This window comes from Coturnix japonica, chromosome 1 (genome assembly GCF_001577835.2).
Source record: "Coturnix japonica isolate 7356 chromosome 1, Coturnix japonica 2.1, whole genome shotgun sequence".
In the NCBI taxonomy this organism is placed as follows: domain Eukaryota; kingdom Metazoa; phylum Chordata; class Aves; order Galliformes; family Phasianidae; genus Coturnix; species Coturnix japonica.
This window is the reverse complement of record NC_029516.1, coordinates 75,913,221-75,938,269: the sequence shown is the minus strand read 5'-3', so window position 1 is coordinate 75,938,269 and position 25,049 is coordinate 75,913,221. Positions and strand designations below refer to the sequence as shown.

Below are 25,049 nucleotides of genomic sequence, written 5' to 3'. Positions count from 1 at the left end.
TTGTTTATTTAAGTTTAGGGTACCACCAAGCACAGTCATTGTCATTTCATCATGACTTGGTAGTAGGGAATAAAAAGATTGTCTAAACTAAGTTTTACAAAATTTACTACGGTCTTTCCTACTTGTGGTTGTTTTGGTTTTCTTTCTTTCTAAATTATAGATAATTTCTGCCTTTTCCAAATGTTGCTAAAGAAACTGCAAATGGAGGTATGTGGTGTAATATTGTTTTTGAGAGAAATGCAATACATATTGCAATACATATTGCTGTGCACTACCATGTAGAGAGGCTGAAGCTTTCCTTACTTGACAGACATATTTGGAGATGAAGTTTTATTGGATCCTTTTTCTTATGGTAAGAATTCCTGTTGATCAAACATCAAAATGTAAAGGTTTCAAGCTTGTGCAATTTGACTCACTTTAGTAACCTGCAGCAATGCTAAATGTCACAACACAAAAAACAGCTGAGGAACATAGCATGTAATCCTGTGTGGATTTTGTTGATACTGTGAAAGACAAACTATAAACACGAAACTTAGAAAAATCTAATCTTGTTTAATCTGCAGAATCACTTCTACAAATTTCTGAATTTCATTCTAAAGTATATTTTGGTGAGAAATGATGGGTCAAACTTTCTCATATCCTTTGTGAGAGGGGCAAGCATTGTATGGCACAAGTACCCAAAGCTGGCACGGAGCCCTGGTTGTCTCGCTGTTCCTGCCATTTCAGTAAGTACTTAGGCAGTGCATTGCCATTACTGCTTGTAAGAACTACAGATAAACTACAAGCTTGCAGGGCATGTATTTTGTACACCATAATCTGTAACTCTGTGCCAGACCTCATCCCAAGTTTGTGCATTTAGGATAACTTGAGGTTTTAGTTGATAACTGCTTTTTCCCAACTTCTTTTTCCGAAACCTTATTTTTGATCAGGAGAGCCATTCTGTGACCCATGGGTTGGGCACAGTTTGCCAGTACACATCACCAGGCTTTTTCTCCTTTTATCATCTTTCCCTGGGGCTCTTCCATCCCTTTAACAAAACTTGTAGTTGGAGGCCACAAGGCCTTTTCTGCTCTCTATTTAACTGGTGGCTGAGATGCTGTTAGAGTTGCAACTGAGCAGGTTCCATGTCAGAGATTGGAAATTGTGTGGCATGTGCCCATGTTTAGAGTGGAACTAGTGTGAATGGGCTGTCTCAAGGATGAGAACAGCAATGCAATGTAGGGTGTTCACCACTGTAGGGTGAACCCATCAGCCTGTGCGCCTTTCCTCTGCACAACTGGCCAAATGCTGTTTTAAGAAGCATCGGTATTGTTTGCTCTTTACAGCTTGTGTAGCGTTCTGAATTTCTTAAGATATACAGTAAAAGAAAACACGTACAGTGAGCAGTCATGGTATATTCTAAAATACTGGTCCTGAATAAATCTTAAAAATAATGATATCCTTTGAAATCAGAGCCTTTGTATTGCTATGTTAGGGCACTTTGTCAAACATACTGTGAGGACTCTTTAACAGTGAATGACCTCGGATGACCAATGAACCAAACTGCAGGGTAAGCAGAGACAGGATAATTTCTTTGGTGATAATGTCTCATTTTGATTTCTAATAAGTGATACATTTGATCTCTGAAGAATCTTTTTCTTTTCTTTTTCTTGCTTGTCCCTGAATCCTCAAAAATTGCAGTAACTGTTATCTATTTCAATGCCCTTGCTTTGCATGTAAAAGCGCAGTAGATTTTCCTTAATTCTTTGGTTGAGAAACTTCAGGTGGAAGTGAGTGTCATCATCTGTTTACCAATAACAGAAAGAAAAAACTTTTGGATATAATTTTAGTTTTGGAGTTTACATGTTTCTATGTAATTAGAAGCCCTCTTTTCTCATATAATAACACATAGACTGAAAAGCAGTTCCTGAGCAGCCTTCCCTATATTCATCATACATTGTATGTGTGATGCATTTGATTATCCTCTCTCTTCGTATATAAAACAAGAAATCCAGCAGAAAGAGTAGATGGAAGAATTAATGTATAAATAGGTATAGAAATTTTACTGACTGAACATTTCATTTTGAAGACGGAATGTTAATATAGAACCTCAGATTTTCAAAACAATAAAATATATCTTCATGTACATATGTACAAAAATGTATGCATGTATGTATGCATGTGCATGCGTGTATATATATAAACAGACTTTAGTTCATCTAATGCATTAATGTTGAATTCCCAAAAAGGTGGTGATGAAAGAGGACTGTTTTAGCTCATGTCAAGACAATATGCTTTAGTAATTTCACCATCCCTCGAGAGCTTATTAAGCACTAAACAAAATGCCTCAGAATGTAACTGATTGAGTGTTTTAAATTATTCACTTTTGGTTGGCCCATGGCCAGCTTCTCCTTGCAATAGCTTGTGGCAAACAAGACTTGTAATTTACACTGACAATGATAATACACAGTTTACTCTGCTAGCTTCTCAACTTGAATGTTTTTGTAAACATTCAAACAAAGCTCAGGTTCTTGATGTAGATACATTTTATAACACTAAACCTAGTCAAACAGTTGAAATTGAAACAGTGATTGTACCTTTTCCTCTTTCCATGATAAAATGCTGATACGTTTTTCCTTTCCTTTGCTAATAAATAGGAATACGCAACTTGAATAAAGAGAAGAGGTAGCGCTAACCTAGGAACTTTTCCTTTTTTCAGTCTCACATTTCCTTTTTAGCTCTGTGGCTTTAGCACTAATTTCCTATCTGTCTTATCCTCTACTGCCAAATGTGTCCTTGTGAGACTTGACAAAACTCCCATACATGGTGTATCTGCTAGCCAAGTTCCACTTGCTCCACATGCAGAGTGCAGAACAGAAGTTACTGGGCTTCTATGAAATCTGTACTTTCTGGATATTTCTGGGACTTCCATCTCTTGAATTTTTCTTCAAAAGATGGTGGTCCATCCTTCTTAAGAACTGGAATGAGGACTCTAATTGTGTGTAAAGAGGTGGAACAGAATGAAATCTCAATAGGCTACAGAAGCATATCAGGGATTTACTAGATCAAGTCAAAGGAGTATAATTTGATCATACAACTTTATATACGTGAATTCGTTTCACAGATGGATTTCGTAGCACTTCACAGATGTTTGAGGTATGGACATAACTAAGAGTGTGAACCATGTCACATGTCACAGATTTTATTATGTTAGATCCAGTAGTAGGCACCTTGGAGGTTTGTTTTTTTAAACACACTATTCTGGGCCTTGGAAAGCAAGTCTTATGGTGACATGGCACTCCAGCAAGAATTGTATCAGACAACAGGGCTCATTTCTGAAACAACTTCATACAACAACTTGGGCCAAAGAGCATGGCACTGAATAGGTATGTCATATCCCCTATCATGCACCATCCCCTATCTAGAAACATACACATAACACTGTATTTGTGAACATAAACACCCTGCAGAAAAAAGAGAGAAACAAATGCACAGTGCGAGCTGATAAACTGAGAAAGTGAGGTGTTGCTTCCTAGATGCCAGGCAAGATTAAATCAAAAGTTGCCTGGTGAGCCAGCTGTAGAGACTGAGGGGACGATAAATGTAAGGAGAATTAGAGCTGAGAGAAGATCAAAGACACAGCAGATGTGAACCTGCTAAGCTGGGTCAGATTCAATGGTCTGTGCTAGCATATGAGAGAGAGGACTAAGATACTCTGATATTAATGACCGTATTATAAATGCAATTAATAGCCCAGTGAAGATTTGTCTTTCAAATTGCCTATGAAAACAGATGACACAGAAAGCAGCAGTGAACCTGAGATCTTAACAGCTGCCACTTCTGGAATGGGATTTTACTCCACACAAAGACACCTGTTCAGTCAACTGAACAGGCCATCGTGACCGTCGTGGAAATCCATGGGCAGCAATGTGAGCTCAGCTGCATGCCACACAGTAGAGACATATGTATGGGAGCTATGAGGAAGTGCTACGGTATTCCTTTTTTTTTTTTTTTCCTACATTCATGTTTTCATTATCTTCTTGTGCTCGAATCCAAGTCCACCTATATCATCAGTACTGAACATACTACAGTGTCTTAAAAAATCATTATGCACATTCTATGCACTGGAGTCAAACTGGTATCTTGGGCTTAATGTCCTGAATGCTGAAGGATGACCATTGTCAGGAACCCAGCAGGCATTCCATAGTTTAGAGATCTCTGCTTCTTTCTTACATTTTTTCTGAAATTTGCTGATGGATGACAAAACAGAATGACGATGGAGAGGCACACAGCCATAAGAAACTTAATTTTAAAACTGGCCTTTATAAACATCTATTTCAAACAATTCCAAGCAGCTTGACAGACCCTTGAATTTTATTTTTTGGCGTGTCAGAGTTTAAGTGCTTGAAAAACATATTGATGCTGGGATAGGGATGAATGAACTGCTGTGAGCTCAGTTAGTCTTGCTTCACTTGCAAATACCAGGGTTAATGGGGGGATAGAAGGGCAAAGCATTACTCAATTGAAGGACTGATGAGAATGGAGAGCAGACTCTTGGCACACAATTCTGCTTTCCTCTCAACTGGCTGGAATATATATCTTTTTGTATTTGCCTGATATCTGTTAGCTCTATTCTTTCATTTCCTTTAATTAGTTGTCAAATCAGTTGAGTAAGTCTTCAGTTCTACTTGTGTTATTCCTAGAATCTCCAATTAAAAATGAATACTGTCTCCCAATTCTCTGGCTTTTCTAGGGGAGGAGTTAGCCATCAGCTAATAGCTCACCACTGCTCATGCAAACTCTTTAATACCATTCAGTCCTGCTTGTTGTTTTGTGTTTGCCCAAATCAGATTTAAAACTTTTCCTATTACCAGTTCAGCTTTAGCTTGCTTTGTGAATTCATACTCCATAAAGAGACTCATGTGAACACTTCCTTGATTTCACCTTCTTTACAAAGGTGGACAGTGATAGGACAAAGGGAAATGGACTTAAACTGAGACAGGGGAAGTTTAGGTTAGATTTTAGGAGGAAGTTTTTCACTCAGAGGATGAAAACTGGAACATGTTGCCCAAGGAGGCTGTGGATGCCCCATCCCTGGAGGCATTCAAGGCCAGGCTGGATGTTCCTCTGGGCAGCCTGGTCTGCTGGTTGGTGACCCTGCACACAGCTTTTCTTTTGAGCAGCATTTCTATTTCTGATCTGTCATCCTGGTTTGAACAATTTCCCTTCTTATGATGTCTTGATGCCTACTTTATTTTACTCATTTTAAACTGTGTAGCGTGCTCTAAGGAGAATATTTTAGTTCCTTTTGATTTGCTGGTATGAATTTATATCGAATCTGTTTTGTTACAGTAGTTGTTTCCATGGTGCCTTCAAGCAGTTTTAGTCGTTTAGGTGCTGCATTTAATTAGGTTCCATCAGTATTATGTACCTATCTCACCTAGAGCTAATGTTTTTTTTGTTTTGTTTTCTTTTTACTTTTCCTTTGCCCCTCTTAGAACTAACAGGTTGAATTTGAGAACTTACTCATCCCCGGCTTTTTATTATGTACACTGAGGACTAGTTCCTTGCTCTAGCAGAAGCCAAAACCATAATTTGCTCCACCTCTTACAATTCATGATTTGATGTTTTACAGAAGTTAGACTATTTAAACAGCTGTTCTCTGTTGTACTCTACCGTGATGCTTATGCAGCATGTGAAAATAACTGCAGACTCCCCTTACGCCTCCACTTTCTACCTCTGATCACTCTGTGGTTAGTGTTGTTATTTTAGACTGATGGCCAGCAGTCTAGCATTCATATGATCATCTGTTTCTATAGGGAATTCGGCTCACAGTCTTTCACAGGATTACATTTACCTGGTTTCACTCTGCTTTTCTTAAATACTGTTTTGTTAGACAGAACGTAGTGCAACCTGTAGAGGTCTCATCTCTTCCCAAAGCCCTTCCACAGTCTAGTAAAACTAAGCCATTTGTTTCTGCAGTGTTTTTGCAACTTTGTATTGAAATGCAACTTCACAGCCAGAACTGGCACTTCAGTACCTTCTCAGGGATGCAGTGATAGAGATGGGCTTTTAGTCAGGTGGTTAAAATGCTAAATTTGCCTCTGAGCACTTTTCAGATTCCTTCACATGTTGATATTTTTATCCTTCTCAGTTTTCTCCAAGAAATGCTCTGGATGCCTCCTGGGTGTCATAAAAACAGCTATCTATGCATTTAGAAATCAGAATACTCAATAGCAAGATTGCGTTATGAAGTTTTAGGACTCACATCTTTACATAAGAGTTGAACTACGCGTTAAATGAAATGCTGGCAGTGAAATCAGAAACATTACGAAGTTGGCTTAGTCATAGGATTGGTTACAGACAAGAAATTTACAGCAGAGGAATCCTAGAATTTGTTAACACTTTAAAGCTTGTACAGAAAACAAAGCCTGATTAAAAGAATGAACATATTTTAAATGTTTTACATGTTCAACTAGCAAAAGCTCTGTTGTGTGACTTCTTATTGTGCATCTGAAGTTAATATGGGAAAATGGGAATTCATAGATGTCAGGATCTTGAATCTGTAAGATGCGTACATTAATAAGACTCTACTGAGCCGCCATACTGTGCTGTTGGATTTGCGTTACTGCAAGAAATGATGATTTAAAAGTGGTATCTTAGATCTCCTTTCTTTCTAGTAAACTGAGAGCTTATGAAGCTAAATCAGCTAAGTATTTCTGTCTTTCTGTAGGTTCACTGCAGTGTATTTTGTTAAGTTCTAGTCGAGGTCTTATAGTCAGGGAGATAGATGTAAAGTGCACATAGACTGTAGCAGTGGTCTTCACTGTCTTTTCAATGGAGTTGAACTGTGCAAGCCCTGGTTTTATTCATTGCTCCTTCAGTCAGAGCTGCAGCATGTGCTGTTACGCTGTGCTCAGAGACCATAAGAGAGCTGGGTTCTGAACCAAAGATGATGTATGCGGGGCTGATATTTCAATAAAGATTGTGGATGACTTAGCAATTAATAACATGGATTTAGTGCTGTGGCACCATTTAACAATGGCGAGGCTTTGACAAGCATGTTTATGAGGTCCTTTGAGTTTTAATATAGTGGTTTTCATTACATTTATTTATAACCTATACTTTTCATTGGCTGTACTTAAATCTAGTCTATAAGAATTTTGAAGCTTTATAGCAAACTTAAAGTGATATAAGAAGGTAAGTAACTTTATCCAGAGAGTGTGTTTATCCAAATATGTCATTAAACTTCTCAATTTCCTTTTTAGAAGGCCAGTTAGGGACAGACTGACTCATGCTCCCGTCTGACAGAATGCAAAGACATCCAGAGTTTAGCTGGCAAGACTATTGAAAAAAAAAAAAGGAAACTTTTAGGATTTCAGGGAGTGTGTCTTGCTTCTCAGTCCCCCAGCTGGACGCAAGATAAAGTGTTCGAATGAGAAACATGTGAAATCTTGTCTAAACATCCCAATAAATGTTGTCCAAATTTCTTGATTACTTAAAAGAAACTGGAGGATCTGAACATCCCTAAATGTCAGTTTAGCAGTCATATGTGTATACATCAGAATGTGGCTTTCTGATGTTCCTAAAATTATTAGCGTGTAAATTGAGAGGAGGGTGTAGCGTTTCCATTTCGGCTATGTTTTATTTTTGTTTCTGCAAGATCATCTGCTTTTGTCTTTTGTCTTTTTTTAAAATTATTATTATTATTTTTGCCCCCAGGTTATGAAGAAGAATGTGCAAGTGAGCTGGTAGTGATTATACTTGACTGAAGTGAGAGGATAATTCAAGAGAGCCCATTTTTTGTCACTTGTAATGTCTGGTGGCCATGTCTATTTAGGTTTCATTCTCTTTACTTGGAGCTGCCTTTTTATTGTCTCAGTTCAGACAACTTATATATATATAACAACAATTATAACTTAGAATAAAATAATACAAAATCCATCCTGTCTTTTCAGTCTATATTAGTAAGACATGGATTTTTATTTATTTATTTATTTATTTTCACTTAACTAGTATCATTTTGATACATCCATTTATACCTATGTTTATCAAATCCCTCTAAATAGACTGAAAAGATTGGATGGATTTTGTATGCAACTTACTAATAAGACTTCATTTTGTAAATAAATGTTCAACCTTAGCATTTTTCTCATGTAAAACAGTCCTGATTTTAACATGAGTGTACTTCTGGTCTTGGTGGGAGATAGAAAATTCCAATAGAATTCTGGATGGGATTTGAGAGTAATCAACATCTTTCTGGATGCAGTACCATGACTACCTTCCCTTGTTTTCTCCAATGACTTGGTGATGCTGTAAATCAAAATGATATGGCTAAGGAGCTCTGTGGTAGGCAGTAAAAAGTAAGATTCCTTATAAGTGGATTTAAGAACTCTGTTCAAGTTGCAGGTTTTTAAAGTCAGTTCTCAGGTTTTCAACCAAAAATTGGAACTTGAAATGTACTGGCAAGCAAGTAAATATAACATTGTTACAAAGAGTTGTTTCAATGATTTTCTTTTGTAGTTTAATAACCTGATGTTCTCTCCACTGAAGTTGCTAGGAGCATCTTGAGCAGGTCTGTGCAAGGCATATCTAGTCAAGCTCATATGCACATTTGAGAACAACCATGTTTCTTTGTTCAGTGAGTTTCCCTTCTCCACAGTTCTTGGCAAAGGTAGGGCCTGGGAGAAGACAACTGATGTTAGGCCAAATTTGGCAGACACAAATCAGTTAGCTGTCTGGGTATTTTCAGTGTGACTGTCCCTTTGGCACTTTCAACTTCCTGCTTTGGGGGCAAATAAAAGTTTTCTATGGCATAATACCTCTTCTTTCCTCTTCCATTCGTCTGACATCACAACTGTTCCTTAATTTTCAGGCAGGAAAAAATAAAGTTGTCGACGATCAAATGATGGTTTGAGATCCTTTAGTACTGGAGCCTTGTGCTGTCAGTATGTCTGTACATTCTCTGGCTTTTACCACTAGTGTTCCCCAGCCCTAGTTTATCTGTGTGAGGGTAAAGGGATTGGCAAAGTCTCTGTGCTTGCTCGGCCTTTGGAATTCCTTCAAACCATGCCTCACAGAAGCTGCTATATCAGTTTCTCTCCCAAGGGGTATGTTTTGAACCCCAGTAAAGAGGACTTTCCAGTTCTCCATTCAAATGCCCCTTAGGTAGCAGACTGGCTGCAAGCCACTCAAGCACCAGTCTCGGGGTTTTTCTGCTATAGATCTTAGACAGACCTGTATCTATCACCTCTCTGGTCCAGATTATTTCTGTATTTATGTGCTTTCTCTGGCTTTGTCCTGATCTTCACAGCTAAAAGGCTAAAATGTTCAACATGCTTTTTCAGCGTGTTCAGACTGCGCTCGGTCTTCAGATGCTAAGTAGGTTGCCTGTTTCTTTGTCCACATATGTGTTTTTTCTCATTGAAGTTTATATAGCATGCATTTCAGGTTCAAGAAACAAACAAACAAACAAAAAATGTACTTAAGCAAAAAGCAAAATTATCACATATGATAATTTTGTTTTCTTTTAAATGAGTTGGTTCTTTTTATAGTAATCCTTGTTCTCATTAGATTCAGTGCTACTGATTTTCCTCTTAAAATTACTATCTTAAGCCCAGCATTTCACTTAAAGTGCTTCAACTCCCATGTAAGCTTCTTTCACTGATACTACAAGGTAACTACAATTGAATGTAAATCTGTGCTTACTCTGAACAGGTTCTTCTATACATACATATGCATATACATATATATGTGTATATACAAAAGTATATATATATATAACTAATGCTCAGTGATTTGTAGTGAGGCATAAATGCAGTGAAGTTGATAATATGCCATGGGAAACTTGGTTGTGAATTTTGACCATGGGTCCTGATAACTGGTGCATGACCTGCATCTCCTGTTCTCATGGCCATTTTTCTCTGGCCTGTCCTTAAGATATGAAGCTAATAATAGCACATAGAGGTCGTTTAAATTGTTCCATCACGAGAAAGATCTTAACTTCATTTGGATTTCTCCTCCACACTGAAAAAGGAGTGTAGTTTTTCCTACAGCAATGATTTGTTCTGAAAAATTATGATGGCATCAAACTTTTCTGCTATCTCAGAGAACAGTTTACCGATTCTTCTCTCTGTCTAATGCCAGGTGTTTTCCTTTAAAACTGGTTGCAAAATCTTGTGCCAGTTTCTGCCCTTTTCCCTGCCCCACCCTGCAGTGAATCAGAAGGGCACTGTGTCTTTTTTTGGTCACAGGTCTCAGTGCAGTCATCTGTTTCTATTGTTGCTTGCGATGAGGCAAGTTATGCTGTGCTGTATGTAGAGCAGTGCACTGCGTCTTATTTGGAAATTTAAATCAGTGAGTGGAGCAAGTGCCTGATTACTAAGTGTAGCATCTCACTATGATTATATTTTGCCAGTCCTTCATCACCCATGCTGGTCACTGGTTAGGTTGCAAATAGAATATATGGAGTTGGTGTTGATTTACAAGAGCCATAAATATTGTGGCACTTGCCAACTTTCAAAGATCATCTTTCCCTTTGAGCTGTGACACCACCATTAGAAGTGCTGACTAAAGCTACCACCAAGGTGATTTTCCATGCTCATCCCTCTCAGAAGAATTTCTTCCCTTTTGCTGTGAGGGCATATGATGATGCCCATTGGTTTCCCCATCTAGGAGGGAAGATAAACTAGTAGGGTAGAAGGGTGTTTGACTAAGATTTTTCATCGTGTCCTTTTGTGCCTCAAAGAACCCAAAGACAGTATGGATTTGTAGTCATGACAGTGCCTTTGGCAGTGGACAGTTATCTCCTGTACTCAAAGTTTTCCATGAATGTTGGTAGAGTTGCATGAGAAATGGGTATCACCAGATCTTGTACCTGCTGGCTGATTTGCCCTAGGTGGAATAATTGAAAATTGCACCACAGATCCAAAAAAATGTCTCAGTTGTATTAACACTGAGTGGAAAGCACTGATTCTGTTTGTCTATCTCTTTACTCTTTTCTTTTAAGTAAACGTAATTTGACCTTACTGAACAGTTTTGAGTGTTTTAATTTCCTTTGCTAACCTGATTTTATTCATTTATTTTTAAAAATGAAGTATTTTACCCTTCATCGTTCACAGAAACTGTTGCATAAATCTCTGAATCCTTGAATTTTGACAAGAGTTTAATTTCGCAACATCTGTTGAACGTTATGTAGTATAATGGTACGGAGTACTTCACGTACAAGCATGAGGTAATTAATGTGCATACATCACTTCCTTGTGTCTTGTCATTGTGCCTCGGTGGTATTTATTATTAGTGGAACTGTTCCATTGGGATGCAGTGCAGAATAAGAATGCTAATGTTTTGTTTGTGGTGGGTCTCCCTTGCTCACCTACAGAACACTGGATACCCATGAAAAAGGTCAAATGTACAGAGATCTGGCATCGATTTCACAACTTGCAAGACATAGTCTCAGGCATATGTAATATATATAACTCATTGCCAGAAAGCTAACAGGAAATGATTGCATTTGAGTACAATGCAATCTATAACAATAGTTTAGTGTGCATGAAATTAAAAACTGCTGCTAACATGTAGAATAAATAAGTTGACAGTGTTTATTTTTACTGCAGCTTTCTGTAAAGATAAGATCCTGCTTCTTATAGTATTTAATTGGTTTCATTAATAAAATCAACAAATATTAATTATACCCATGGTTACGGAATATTGAATTTTCCAGCACTGAACATACAATATACTGTTATCCCAACGTGTGAATGTGTCAGAATTCAAGTACATCAGTGTTACTCTGACAACATACTAACTAACTTCACGTCTGAGATCAGGTTAGTTCTTTTCTTGATGCGTTGTACTGGTTTTCCAGCATTGCTTACTTGACCTTCTACATGTAGCATGTAGCGTCATCTGTCACTTAAAAAAGAACTCTAACCCTAAGTGCACAGTTATCTAAAACCACACATTTTACCTACCTGTAGTACAGTTATATTGTGATGGAGGGTTTGGGCCATGTAGTTCAAGGAGAGGATAGGGATGTGTTATAAAGGTACACAAGAGGAAATACATAACCTTAATGTGGTAATGATCATGCATCCATAGGGAGTTGAATGGAGAAGGATGAAGTAGCTAATGTGGAAACGATAAAAGATGTCTTTGAATGAAAGAACAGAAAAGTGCTGGCAGTTTGTAATCTTCTTTGTGTTTCTTCTTTCTTTTTCTTGGAGGTGTGAAGAAGAACTTGTGAGACTTAAAGATAGAAAGGTTTAGAGAGAAAATGGACCTTTATGTGATAAACTGAGTGACAAACAGAATGACTTCGTTAACGTTGTCTTATGAAATGAAGTGTTAGAGAACCTTAAGGATCAAACCACGGGCAGGGGATAAAAGATTGACTTCCCTTCTGGTTAGATAAAGTTCTCAGGTTCCTCACAAAAGGTGAGATTTTTGTGGTTCTGGTGGTTGGAGTAAACCTGAGAATCTTCAGCATAGAGGTGGCAGCTGATTTTGAGATTCTGTGAAAGTAAGCACAGAAAAAGAGGAAGACCTAAAGAATAAGACGTATGGAGTCCTATAGACAGAGAAGAGGTGAACAAAATGGAGTTTGCAATGCAGGGTACCGTTGTGCAGAAGCTTTTAGAGAAGTAAGGGGATTTCAACTGATTAACTAACTCTGTGCAGGTGAGATATCAAGGAAGCGTGGAAAATTCATTTGTGTCCAAGGTAGCTAAAAGAGAAGAGATGATGATAATGCTTTAGGTTGAGAGTTTGCTAGAAAGTAGGTTGCTGAGCTTGTAATAATAGATGTTTCACGGCAGAAACGAGAGCAGGCTGATGCCTACAATGAACCTGAAAGAAAGGGTCTCCAGGCAAGGATGGCAAAGAATGTAGGAGGAGCCTATAGGTTGGCAACAGAATCACTGTCCCTTGGAGTTCTTCACAAGTCAGCTGGAAAAGGGTCTGAGCAACATTCATGTAGTGAATTTGAAGATGGAGGACTTCTATTCACTGAGAGATTTCTTCCTTTCCTGCAGTCTAAGCATTCAGGTGTGCTGTGAGCAGACGGGGGTTACTTCCACTCATACCTTCATGTCCTTTTAGTATTCAAAAAACAGAAAATAACTGTGCTCACATAATATTTAAAATTCTTTGATATTTGCAGAGGAAAAGGATGTGTAAGTGCTTATCATTTTACTCTTTGTGTTTCTTTTCTTAGGCATTTCATTTTGTTTTGTGAGGTGGAGAATAATACGTCAATATATGAACATTTGCATGCATATATCGTGTTTTCAAACTAGAAGCATATCTATCTTGTAAACTGTCTAGTTTCTTATTTTATCTTTGTAAATTATGTCCTAAAGTAACTTGTATTACTTAATTGTACTCCAAGAGCATGGAATATATATAAACGTATCTGGACAAGTAGGTACATCCTCAGTAAAAATACAGTAGAACCTATATTTGAATCTGTATTTTAAAAATTGTTGTGTATTTTCAGGATTGGTTTTGTTTATCCTTTTGTTTATTAACCACGCTTTCTGATAAACTGGTGGGAAAGGAAGGAAAGGGAACAGTGGTCCAGAATGTACTTACATTCTTTGTAGCTGCCTTTGAGAATAAAGAGGAGAGGGGCAAAAATGGGAGTCTCAGGAAAGGGTGCATGCTTCTAGGGGGCATGAAATGCTCTTCCTGGCATATTTTTTTCTTTCCAGCTTCCGTAATTGAACACTGAATTACATTAATTGGTTGCAGACATTTAAACTTGGAATAGATTCTTGTTTGAGATACTGCAGTGCTTTCATTGTTGCTAGCACAGGACTTGCAGTTAATGTGAAGTAAAAAGGTAAAAGTGAGGTGCGAGTAAAACAAGACATGAAAATGATAAAATGGGAGGGACCAAGGAATAGGTCAGGAAGAAAAGATTACATGGTGCCAAACATTAGCTCTGTTTATTTGAGAGAGGCAAAGGAAGTATTCTTCCTAGTCCTCAATCCTGTCTTCAACCCTGCTCACCTGCCATGAAATGCAACAGCTGAACAAGTTCAGTGGCTTCTATGCAATGGTTCTTCAGGTGCATCTCATGTGTCTAGTATCTGGAGAATCATGTAAACTCTTGAAATGATATATTTGGGGGCTGCTACAGTAGGGTTTTCCTCTATGGACTAGATTGGAGTAGCTCTAGGTCACTACATTGCATGTACAATTGGTCTGTTTCTATCTTATTTCTACACACAAAGAGTTCAACTCTTGATGAAGTGTAGGAAAGACCAACACAGTCATTGCCCACCGGCCTCCTCTTTTCCATAAAACTGTTTTTTATTCAATAGAAATTTGTCGTTACACTTTCAAACCATATACAACTAGTAAGTGTCTATTGCTTAGCAAATAAATGCTATTGAAATGATCCTTCTCCCCCTTCCAAACTTGGAGAAGTTAATTCCCTTTTAGGTTGAACCTGTGAAGATTGAGACTTTCCAGCCTGGAAGATCCATTTTCATTTCTACAGGAAGACTATGGAAAACTATCGTTTAACTTTCTAATGAGAACTGTCATGTGTATAGAGGGAGTAATGCAGCAGAAAGACACTATGGTGGAGGCTTGCCTGGTTTTGTAAAACATAAGATCATCTAATAAAGTAGTTTATGACTCAAGTTTTCATTTACGAATTCAACAGCTTTACTCTTCCTGAGAACATACCTAAGAAAGAGGAAATGCTTTCCCTCCTCCTTATCTGATAATAGCTTTAATTTTATGTAAGAATTGGATCTGACTCTCAGTTTCTTTATTCTGGATGAGAAGCTATGAGATCTGGTTTAGTGGCTTGTAACAGAAGTAACGGGAGGACGGTTGGACTAGATGATCTTGTAGGTCCTTTCCAACCTTGTGATTCTATTTCTGTTATAAACAGTAGTTTTCAGTCCTTCAGCAACACCACCCCATAACATCTAAGTCTTTTCGTGTTGATCATATAATCATGTATTACTCAGATACACTGTTTGACTTGCATGCATTCTGTACTCTTGGAAGTTATCTTACAGCACATACTGTAGCCTTGCTCTTTCAAAAAAATAAAACTCTTTTTTGACTAACTGAATGGAAATTCAGGATTTTGCTTCAAAACTGAAATCCTGTTACACTGTGAACCTTTCCACACTGGTAAAGGAATACTGCTTCTTGCTGAAAAAGGAAGAAAGTTCTTCAACAAATGCTTATGGCTTTTCTGTATAGTTTGTTCTTAAATGGAATTTCAGCAGGGGGAACCAAAATTCATTGTCACTGTTTATGTATGAAACTTCTCACAGAGTTTTATTTGTTCACATAAGCCAAGAGCAAAATTTACATCCTGTGAAGATTTACAATGAGACTAAGATTTTTGACATGAAAGAAAAGGTCACTTTACTGTGTATGGGTATGTATTATGAACATCAAGTTGTGCAGGCTAACATAGAAGGAGATGTGCGTTAACTTGCTGAGCGCTTTTTGTTTGTTTGTCTTTTTTTTCCTTTTTATTTCTTTCTTTTTATTATGGCAGGCAATTGCGTGGAGATCTTGATGGCGACATGACTTGGCAAACATTTTGGAATCGGCTCAATACGTGACATCACACCCCCTTACGGTTTTCCACATAAAACAAGTCCTCCAAAGAAAATAGAAAAATTGAGACTTAATCTGAAATCTATTATTACATTCTCTAAGGTCTCATTAAGCACCTCACTACTTTCTTTTTCTTTTCTCTTTCTTTTTCATTTTTCCAGGCAGATAGACTAAATGTTGCAGATCACAGTGGTAAATATTTTATGGGGAGAGGTGCAAGGAACGGAGTTTTATTCCCATGTCTACCTTGTTTTCACAAGGATAAAATCCCACAAAAATCGTGATGCTTAGTCTCTCCTCCTGAGCAGCTTTTCAGGCTGTGCGAGCACATGTGTCTGATGTAACGTTTAGCAATTGTGGTTGTTTAGCTCTGTCTCTAAGAGATAGATGAGTGACTCCTAGTATATGGGGAAAGGACAACACAGATGAAAGCCTCTGCTCAGCTCAGACTGTCAGTTCTCAATACATTGATGTTTCACAAATGCAATTTTTAGAGAAAAACATCCATTCTGCCCTTTGCAGGGGGACTGTATGTACCTTTCTGTGTGTGCTTGTGGTAGCTTGCATTAGTACTCTTTTTTTTTTCTTTATTTCTGATATGCAAATTACTTTTTTTCCCCAGCTTCTTTAAGTGCAGCATGTAAATATGGCTGTGTACTTGGTGGGAAGCATATGTGCTATCACTGATAGACATGAAGGAGAGAGGTGTAGTGGAAAGGGTGAAAGTAGTAAATGCTGCCAAAATACATGGAACATGATGTTACACAGGCGAAGCAGAGGAAGAATTATCTATGCATAATGTGAGTTTAGAATAAGCTTGACATTCTCACACCCAAACATTTCCATCTGGAAGCTGTTCTGAAGCAAAAGGAAACAGAGACAATATACTCCTATCTTCTGGAGTAGTTATCCACAGAATAGGAAATGTTCTTCCGTTTTTATTTTTTTTTCCTTAGAATGTGTTCAGTTTTGCAGCAGATTCAGAAAAGTTGTCTTTTGAAATTTTAAAGACAGTAAATGGCATTAAATTCTTCTGTATCCTTCTGGAAATTGGTGTCAAAACCCTCACATTATGCTTAAACAAGCTGTTGCGATTTTCAGTTATGGTTTTTATACCAGTCCTGGTGCAGGAACTTATTTTCAAAGCTTTCTACAAACTCTGCCTTTGTGTCCTCATTCTGTGCTTCGATTTGTCCAAACACTTTCTGTTTTTCCTCATGTCTTTCTCTTGCCATTGTAGCCTGCATGGTGGATTTCATATTCTCTTACTTACATCCCACTGTGCACATGGAACATCTCAAACACACTGAAAGACCAACCTGCTTTATGTTGTTGTAACTTAAAACACACCTGTGCACCTCCCTGGGCTCCCTGTATTGTAACACACTTGTTGCTCTCTAATGGAGCTGATGAATCTACCAACATGCTGACCTACACCACTCTTACTTAGGTATAATTCATTATGCTTTTATAGCTGAACTCTTAAAATATGACTTCACAAATATTCCTATAGTAGATGCAGAAAGTGGACAGATCCGTACACATTATATTAAATTATAGTTATTTCTCGGTACTGTGGCAAGTGGTAACCTTACCTTTCACGTTCCTTTTCCAGTAAGCTTATAAACTCATCACTTTTCTCCATGTATTCACTGTGCTTCCTCTTCTCTTCCTCTAGTTCATACAGTGTCTGTCTGTGTGACTTTTCTACCATTAGAAGTTGCTCCAGCATTCGTCTGTGAGTTTCCTTCTGTTTCTCTACAACTTTATCAAGCTGGGGGGAAAAAGCAAAAGAAGTCCTGAAATCTTTCAAAATTCTTAATCACTTAGACTTCCATCGATAAAACATTATAGGATAAGCTTACTTACATAAAGTATGTTTAATAGCCTTATGGCTCTGTTACCTTTTTGGAAAAATGGACTTAATTTCATCAGTCTGAATCTAACAAAGTAGTAAAATTAGTTAAGGTACTGCTTTGTGGGAACATCGGTCACCTTCTGTGCCTCCTCCTGCCATCACTGGGCTTTTGTCATTGATAATTCTGATACAGAAACAGGCACCTTGGTAGAAGTAGCCTCTACTTCACACAGAAGTAGACCCTATTTTTGACTGAATAGAAGTAGGAATCTTGTTTGTAGCTGTGTAGAAAATGAGAGCATTGAGTTAAGGCTGACAGATCATAAAGCGGTTTTCTGCTGGTTTCCCAGCAAATGTCTGATATAACCAAGAATGGAAAACAATCCTGTCTCCTTTGCTTACTGCATACAGGAATCTGTTTCTGGAACAAGTAAGTGCTAATGTTGTTAATGGATGGGAGTGTTTTCAATGAACAGTAGGATTGCTTTGAAGAAATTGCATATACTTCTTAGAAATAATAGCCCAATACCAGAAGTAGGGAAGTAAATAGGGGGCATTTCCCATTTATCCCCTCAAATTTCATGTTGTGAATGCGTTTGCCTTGACTTGTAGCGCACTTTGAAAATCTAAATCCTTCCCCTTTTTATTTTTCTAAACTATTTTTTTCTAAAAATAGAGATAATTACATGACTGTTAAAATTATGAAGAAAATTATATCTATGAATGGAGATAAAACTGTCATGTTGAGGATTCCATTATAATGTTGAATTCAGTACGTGACCAAGTTATGCAAACATCTGTATGAAACAAGAAGGGATCTTCCTCCTTAGACATTACTCATCTAGCTGAAGTTTGAGGAGGGATCCCTGGAAGCCATCTAGAGACCTGAGGAGAATTTGTATTTGTGGACATCTTAGTTCATTGCTCATTCATCCTCCTCTGAGGAGGCTGTCTTCCTGATTAGGTCAACAAGAGAATCCTCAAATCTCTTTTGGAGAAGATAAATTTTCAATGCAAAGCCAGAGCCAGCTACTTCTAACCACAGAATATTCTAGTAGTTGAGCTGCTTTGCAGTAGCTACTCTATTAATAGGAAAGAATTCACGAATGGGCAGTGTGGGAAGCAAGACTGGTTCTGGTTCTCCAGCATTTCCCCCACTAGGAATTTCACATCCCGCAAGGCATGTTGGGCCTCAGATTCTTAGAGTCACTGCTTATTTTAGGCAGTATAATTCAGAGAACAATAATAAATTATCTTCTCTTCATGCTTATTGACAATTTGGCTGATAGAGGCTATGTCAGGAATTACAATATCTGAACATGAGTTTCTGGAATGACTGAGAAAATCCTCTACTTTTACATGGGCTCCTCTGCTTACTCCAGCTTCTTTCTGAGCATATATTCTCTTGTTTTTCTTGTCATTTTAACTTTTTTTGTTGATGATGATATGAATAAGGAAATAAGGTCTAGAGACAAAACTTTGATGATGACTTGAATCTAAAACGTTCCATCAGAAATTATGGATCACTTTGAAAATGGTCTGTTCTTTCTGCTTATGGCATCGATGTCCTTACTGTTGCAATGCGCCTGAGTTAATTTCATCCATGACCTAAAAATACATAGAAAGTGATGGCTGTCCTTGTCAGCTGCTTTATGGTGCTATTGCAGTAGGTTGTTAAGACTTGCTCCATCCCATTCCCCGTCATTAGTGTACTTTTACTTCTACAAGGTCAATGGGAATTATGAATCTGAAGTAGGATCTCTCTTGGGATAACATTTCTTATCGAAACCCTTGCATACTCAAGCTTTCTCAGGAAACAAGTGTCACCTCTTCCAAACCCCTTGGCTGTATTTTCCATGTATTTTACAGGGGTTGAAAACTGAATTGCCTTAAAAGGTCAGATTGAAAAAAATCTGGCTATATTTAATTTCTCCACATTCTTCTTCCACCAGAAATGAGGATTTCAAAATTTTAAATCTTTTGCTGTAGATTTGGCAGAAAGAGAGAAAACTTTCACTGTATTTTATCAGTCTTCTTCTCTGTCCAGGATTTCACAGGGGGGTTTTGTTGCAGCTATGGCACAGATGCAGGAAGCCTGAGTTGTGATCCTTGTGGTCTTGTCTTAGACCGTGCCTTAATTAAGGTGACTGTATGCTGTCCTCTGAAAGCAACCAGCATTGATAAAGTTGTGTTGTGGTGCTGTTTGTGGCTATGGCCCTGTCTTGCTTAAATTGATACAAACTGGGCCTCAGCCTTGCATGATCACATTTGCTGGTCTCAGCCCTCACTGTGAGGTTAGGTGAGGAAGAAAGTGAATGTGTGAAACTCTTACTTATTGTGGCCGTAAGCCTGTATGGATAGAGTTAAGAAAATGAAAGAATACATTTACAGTGATACAAACACTGCTTCAAAAGCACATGCAAGAATGTGAGAGGATGCAAAAATCATTATTATAAGGAAACAAAGTGAAATTTCTAGCTAAAAGCTGATCGTAAATCAAATGACTCGTGTATTCCAACATATAAATGACTGATGGAGATGAGAGTTACTTAAACTAATGAATGCAAACAACATGAATCAAACAGAAATATTTCTACTTCTGCATAGTTGGGTATGAAGGATGTGGGACCTGCAGTGGTGTTTTATGGGTTTGTTTGCTGCAGAGTATTTGCAAGGGACCAAGAAGAGAGCACAGTTATGATGCTCTATTGCTGTTTGGAAGCTCTGTTCTGTCCATGCAGGAGAAAAGGGTTCAACCTTGGGGAGCAAGTTTGCCTCCAGCATTTTCTTGTCATGACTTGCCCATACCAGCAGAGAGGAGGGAGAAGCCCTGTGAGCCTCTGATAGCATGAGATACTCTCAAAAGAGTGTTTTCCAGCAGCTGTTTCTTCCTCGTGTTACCCTGTCCAAATGCTAGATGTGCACATATGAAGATGTCCATTTATACGTACACACAGTGTTTACTCAGCCTATACAGTTCTTGGCTGAAAACCCCAAAGAAGACTAATAAGCGGCAATATAAATGTCTTCTGTGGAAAATTAAAGTGATAAAATCTTGATTAAGTGTTTTGTTGTTTTGTACTTGCTAACCATATGGGCTTTTTGCTAGAATTAATAGTTGAACATAGTGTACAATAAAAGTGGAAAAAAGAGGCATGAAGTTACGTAACCATGAATAGTTTAGCGCATTAAAAATTCACAGGCATCTAATTGTTTTGCCACCAATTTGTGTTTGAAGTCAAATTAAGATGGTGCATCTCGTATTCATTATGTTAGAACTGAACTTATTGTCTTTCTCTTTAGCCTGCTTTGTGTTTGGCACAGAACCAGAATACGATCCAAGCTAGTTACATTTATTTATCCAAAATTTAGTGAAATGCTAGTCCTGCTAATAATACCTTCATGGTCATTGTGTGGGTGTAAATGTATAATCCCAAGCTGAGGATATCTGGAGACGGTGGGAGCAGTTCTTCCCTTGTGTTTTTCAACCCTGGCTGTATCAGAATTTCATGCAGATATATTGATCTTCTTTTCCTGAATGCCGTGTTATCAGCATCTCTTCCTGTGAGTGTAACTATTTGGTTTCCTACAGCTGCCTTCCCTTGAAAGCTGTGAGGATACAGTCAGTTATACTTTGTTAAAAGGCTCATTCCTCAAGTTGATTGGTTCTGGGATTTTTAAAACGGGCTCCACTTTTAATTATCCCTGACTTAATGCAGAATCTAGGTTTTTGTCTAACATCACTGCTTCTCAAGCTCTTAAAGTGTAAAGAGATCCTGTTCATTGAGTTTCAACCAGTGAGGTCTCCAAGTTTTTATCTTTGTCTATCTAATTTGAAACTGGGGGCAGTTATAAACCAGAACTGGCTTTCTAATTCCATGAAGGTTTGAAACTTGAGACAAGACAACATTAATTCTGCAGTATCGTTCTCTTTGTCTTCCCTCTGTCTCTTACTACATCACCTTGTCTGAGTTGATTTTTGTTTTTAATGTTATTATTTGGATGATTTAGGGTTTTTATTTGAAACTGTTAAAGTGGTTCTTTTGCAGTATTTACTATAATGTTGAATACCATTTGCATTCTATTCCAGAGAAGTGGCAATTGATCTAAAGCCAGAGTTTTTCATGAATATCTGACTCAATCATCTCAATTTATAAACCATGCAAAGATGGAAAGCCTTTTCAGAACTTGATGTGTTATACAGGAGCAAAAACAAAGAAAGTCTATTTTCCTTTCTTTAAGCTCCTTTAAACATTAAGCATCTTATTGTATTTTGAACTGTAAGTAATGAGAAAACTTATTCAGCTGTTTAGTTGCAGAAAGGAATAACTGTAGAGCAAATTTAGCTGAAAAACCCTCTGCTTAAAATAAAATAAAATAAAATAAAATAAAATAAAATAAAATAAAAGTATATATATAATAGCCAAGTAAGATATGATTTTGATGTATCACAATCCTCATCATTTTTGCAAAGGAAATCTATTACTACCAATTTCTGTTTTGCCAGACTTCATGTGAATCCTGTTCCTAGTGACTAAAGCTATTTGGTCACCAAATTTTAGCACACTATTCTTAACCAAATTCACCAAGAAACTTCATGAAGTTTAAGTGAGATGAGTAAGTTGTGAGAGGATGCTAAAAAGTTTGTATTCATAGATGCACTCTGAATTTCACTGTTTTCAGTTGTGAACATCCTCTGTGTTCAAGGTCACAAAGCTGAAATGATGTGCTCTAGAGAGACTGAACCAGCAGGAATTTTGTGGGCAGAGAAGAAGATTCATTGCTGTGGTGGCATGGGGGATTATAATAAATATAATTGGAAATGATAATTATAATTATAATAAATAATTATTTTTATATATATATATATATATATATATATATATATATATATATATATATATATAATATTATAATTATAATTATAATAAATATAATTGGAAAATAATAATTGGAAATGATCTAATGGTCATTTCCAACCCCCCTTTTGTGCCAAGTTTTCCTTCTCCTCTCTCCCTGCCACCCCCCTTTTTTTTTTAATATCTGAAAAAAAATGGAAGCAAAACCAAAACAGATCTTAGACTTAACTGGAGCTATGAAGATGTGAAATACCTGACAGTTATGGCATCCTTTGGTTTATGAAGACATATAAAATGCTAGGGGTCTTTCTACCCTTTCAGTTGCTCTTAGGATGTTTACTTTTGCCTCTTGGAATTGCCAAATCAAGTGGTGTTAGAAATCCTTTCTCTGCCATTAAGTGTAAGAGGGAAAAATCGTGTATAAACTTATGTAAAGTAACAGACTGAACTTATGTTTTCAAACCCTTTCGGACTTCTCTTCAAATCATTTCCATTTGTGCTCAAAGTTTCTGTGACATAATGCCACAGCGGGCTAAAATAAATTAACCTCCGGAGTTGAACTTTATCTGTTTCAGATTATAGTCAGAGATTTTAACCTCTGAGCCTCTGAAATGAGTGCTGACCTTTTGCCTGACAATCTTCTCTGAAATAAGCTCCGTATTCTTAGCTATGACTTTCTTCAGTAAGTTTGGAAAATGCTCAGTAGAAGAATTTTGTTCATAATTTCTGTTTTTCTTTTTAAGATAACTATAATAAGCAGAACATTAAAGAAATGTTGATCTGACCCAGCAGGAGACATTGGGAATTCTTCTTTGGGAAACAAAAAATGTTACTGATATGAAGGACATTTAATATACAGTGACTTGCATTTCAGGACAGAAATGGAATCCGTGTTGCTTGTTTAGAAAGTATGATTCCTGCTACAGAGTAATTCAGCTAAATATTACTTATATGTAGTGTGAAAAGATTAGATTTCTGCTTGGATTAAGTAATGACAGTTCATTATTCAGATCATTCACATATACCCATGATTCTCATAGAATTAGTGTGAATTGGAATATGTAGGGGTAGATGGCCATGACTTGAATGCTGTGGCATGACCTCACTGAGGCTAATGGAGAGGTATCAGGCTACAGGAGCTCTGAATTAGTATAACAAGAGAAAAAAATGCAGTTTTAAGTGTTAAATTCAAAAGGCTGATTATCAGAGTTGGAGGTAGTTATAAACAGTCTCTCCACAGTCATGTAAGTGAAAAACATTAACTGCCTGCTTTTATCACTGGACCCGTTTCTATGTTAGATTTTAGACCTAGAGCACGCTTGCTTTCTTTCCCTGGAGTCAGTGAGATCTTTACTGTTGATTTCTGTGAGATCTATGGTTAGCTGTCAGTAGTACAATTCATACCTCTCCCATAGGCTTTTCATAGATGTCTTCTTGCCATTGCTCAGCTTTTGTTTGAATAGCATCTCGCTGGAGGGCTTCCAACACCTTCTTGGGAGTAACAAAGCCATACTGTGCTTCAAGCAAAGCCAAGTCAATTTTTTCAGCCTTAAGTATTCCTATAACTTCATCTTGAGCCTGCAGAAAGACAATGTAAGTTTTCATTTTGTTATAACCTCATTTGTGTATTTACAGGTTAGTTGAATGCTTTTTACTTTTGGCTTTAAGGAAACAGAAGAACTTTTTGAAGAAAGCAACATCTATATAATGCCCCAAGGTAGTAACATGGGGACAGTTAAAGCACAAGGGAAGCACTGGTGTTTTTAGTTTGTGAATCGTGCTTAAATAACAGGATTTTCAGAGTCTTCACTGGTGCTTATTTAATTCATTAGCAGTGAGGTTGAAATGCCATGTTGGGAGCAGCTTGTACTGGAAGAACTGACTCGTGGCATTAGAAGCTGATTTTTACTTTTTTATTTTTAGTGAGTTATTAACATGGTTCTGGAAGCCTAGATGTGTGTGGATGGTTTGGGTACGGTGGTAGCTTTTGTAGTTAAAGCCAGCCTAGAGTAGTCTGCTTTTGTCATTGCGCTGAGAGTGTTTGAGCGCTGAGTGTGGGGAAGTATATGGTGCAGGGGATGTGACCTTTCACAAAACGCATTCCAAAACCATGCTATAATGGCAGTTCTTTAAAACAAGATTGATTGCCTGCAAAGCTGGCAGTTGGGGCCTTAATGCATGGATATGTACGTATGCATGCATACATGTATGAGATGGTGCCTTCTATACTTAGAGATATATAGATGTGCACACACTTGTGCATGTGCCCTCAACCAACTTTGCCACATCGTTTCTTGTAAGTAATTGCTTTAGTGGCATTCTCAATTTGCAAATGCATGCTAAAGAAAGAAAGCACTTTAAAAGGTGAAGTTTAACATTAAGTTGTGTTATCTGGTGCCCCCAGATTGTGTCATTTTAAAATGTATAACCTGAAAATGTGCCCTGTACTTTTCCTTTTTTAATGTCATTTTTTTCTTAATCTGACAAAATATCTGATGGCATGCTGTTCCCAAAGAACAGACTCAGTGTGCAGGTGCATTCTCAGTATGTTATTCCATGTATGTATTTCAGAACTGGTTTTAGATGCAGGCAAATGCACGTAACATATTCCTGTTTCACAGCATTGCTCTAAGTCCATGCTGGATTGTATGCCTGCAGTGTTTGAAATGGTCTGTAGACACTCTGCTCTTTAACAACAAAACACTTCTCTGTTCTGAAGTCACGAACTGAGAGATGTGAAGTTGGAGGAGACAGAATATCTC

The 25,049-nt window shown here is 37.5% G+C and overlaps 2 protein-coding genes across 4 annotated transcripts in view; one reads left to right on the top strand and one right to left on the bottom strand.

Moving 5' to 3' along the window:
• CMSS1 (cms1 ribosomal small subunit homolog) overlaps positions 1-25,049 on the top strand; it is a 208,215-nt gene that overhangs the window by 48,884 nt on the left and 134,282 nt on the right. The gene's annotated exons all lie outside the window — the stretch shown is intronic.
• The window catches only part of FILIP1L (filamin A interacting protein 1 like), a 178,407-nt gene that overhangs the window by 46,249 nt on the left and 107,109 nt on the right, over positions 1-25,049 (bottom strand). For all 3 annotated transcript variants that reach the window (XM_015876727.2, XM_032447722.1, XM_032447718.1), the window contains 2 exons: positions 23,692-23,865; positions 17,166-17,344 (listed from right to left, as the gene is read on the bottom strand). In XM_015876727.2, the coding sequence (XP_015732213.1) occupies positions 17,166-17,344; positions 23,692-23,865 (353 nt within the window). The remainder of the gene's footprint in view (positions 1-17,165; positions 17,345-23,691; positions 23,866-25,049) is intronic.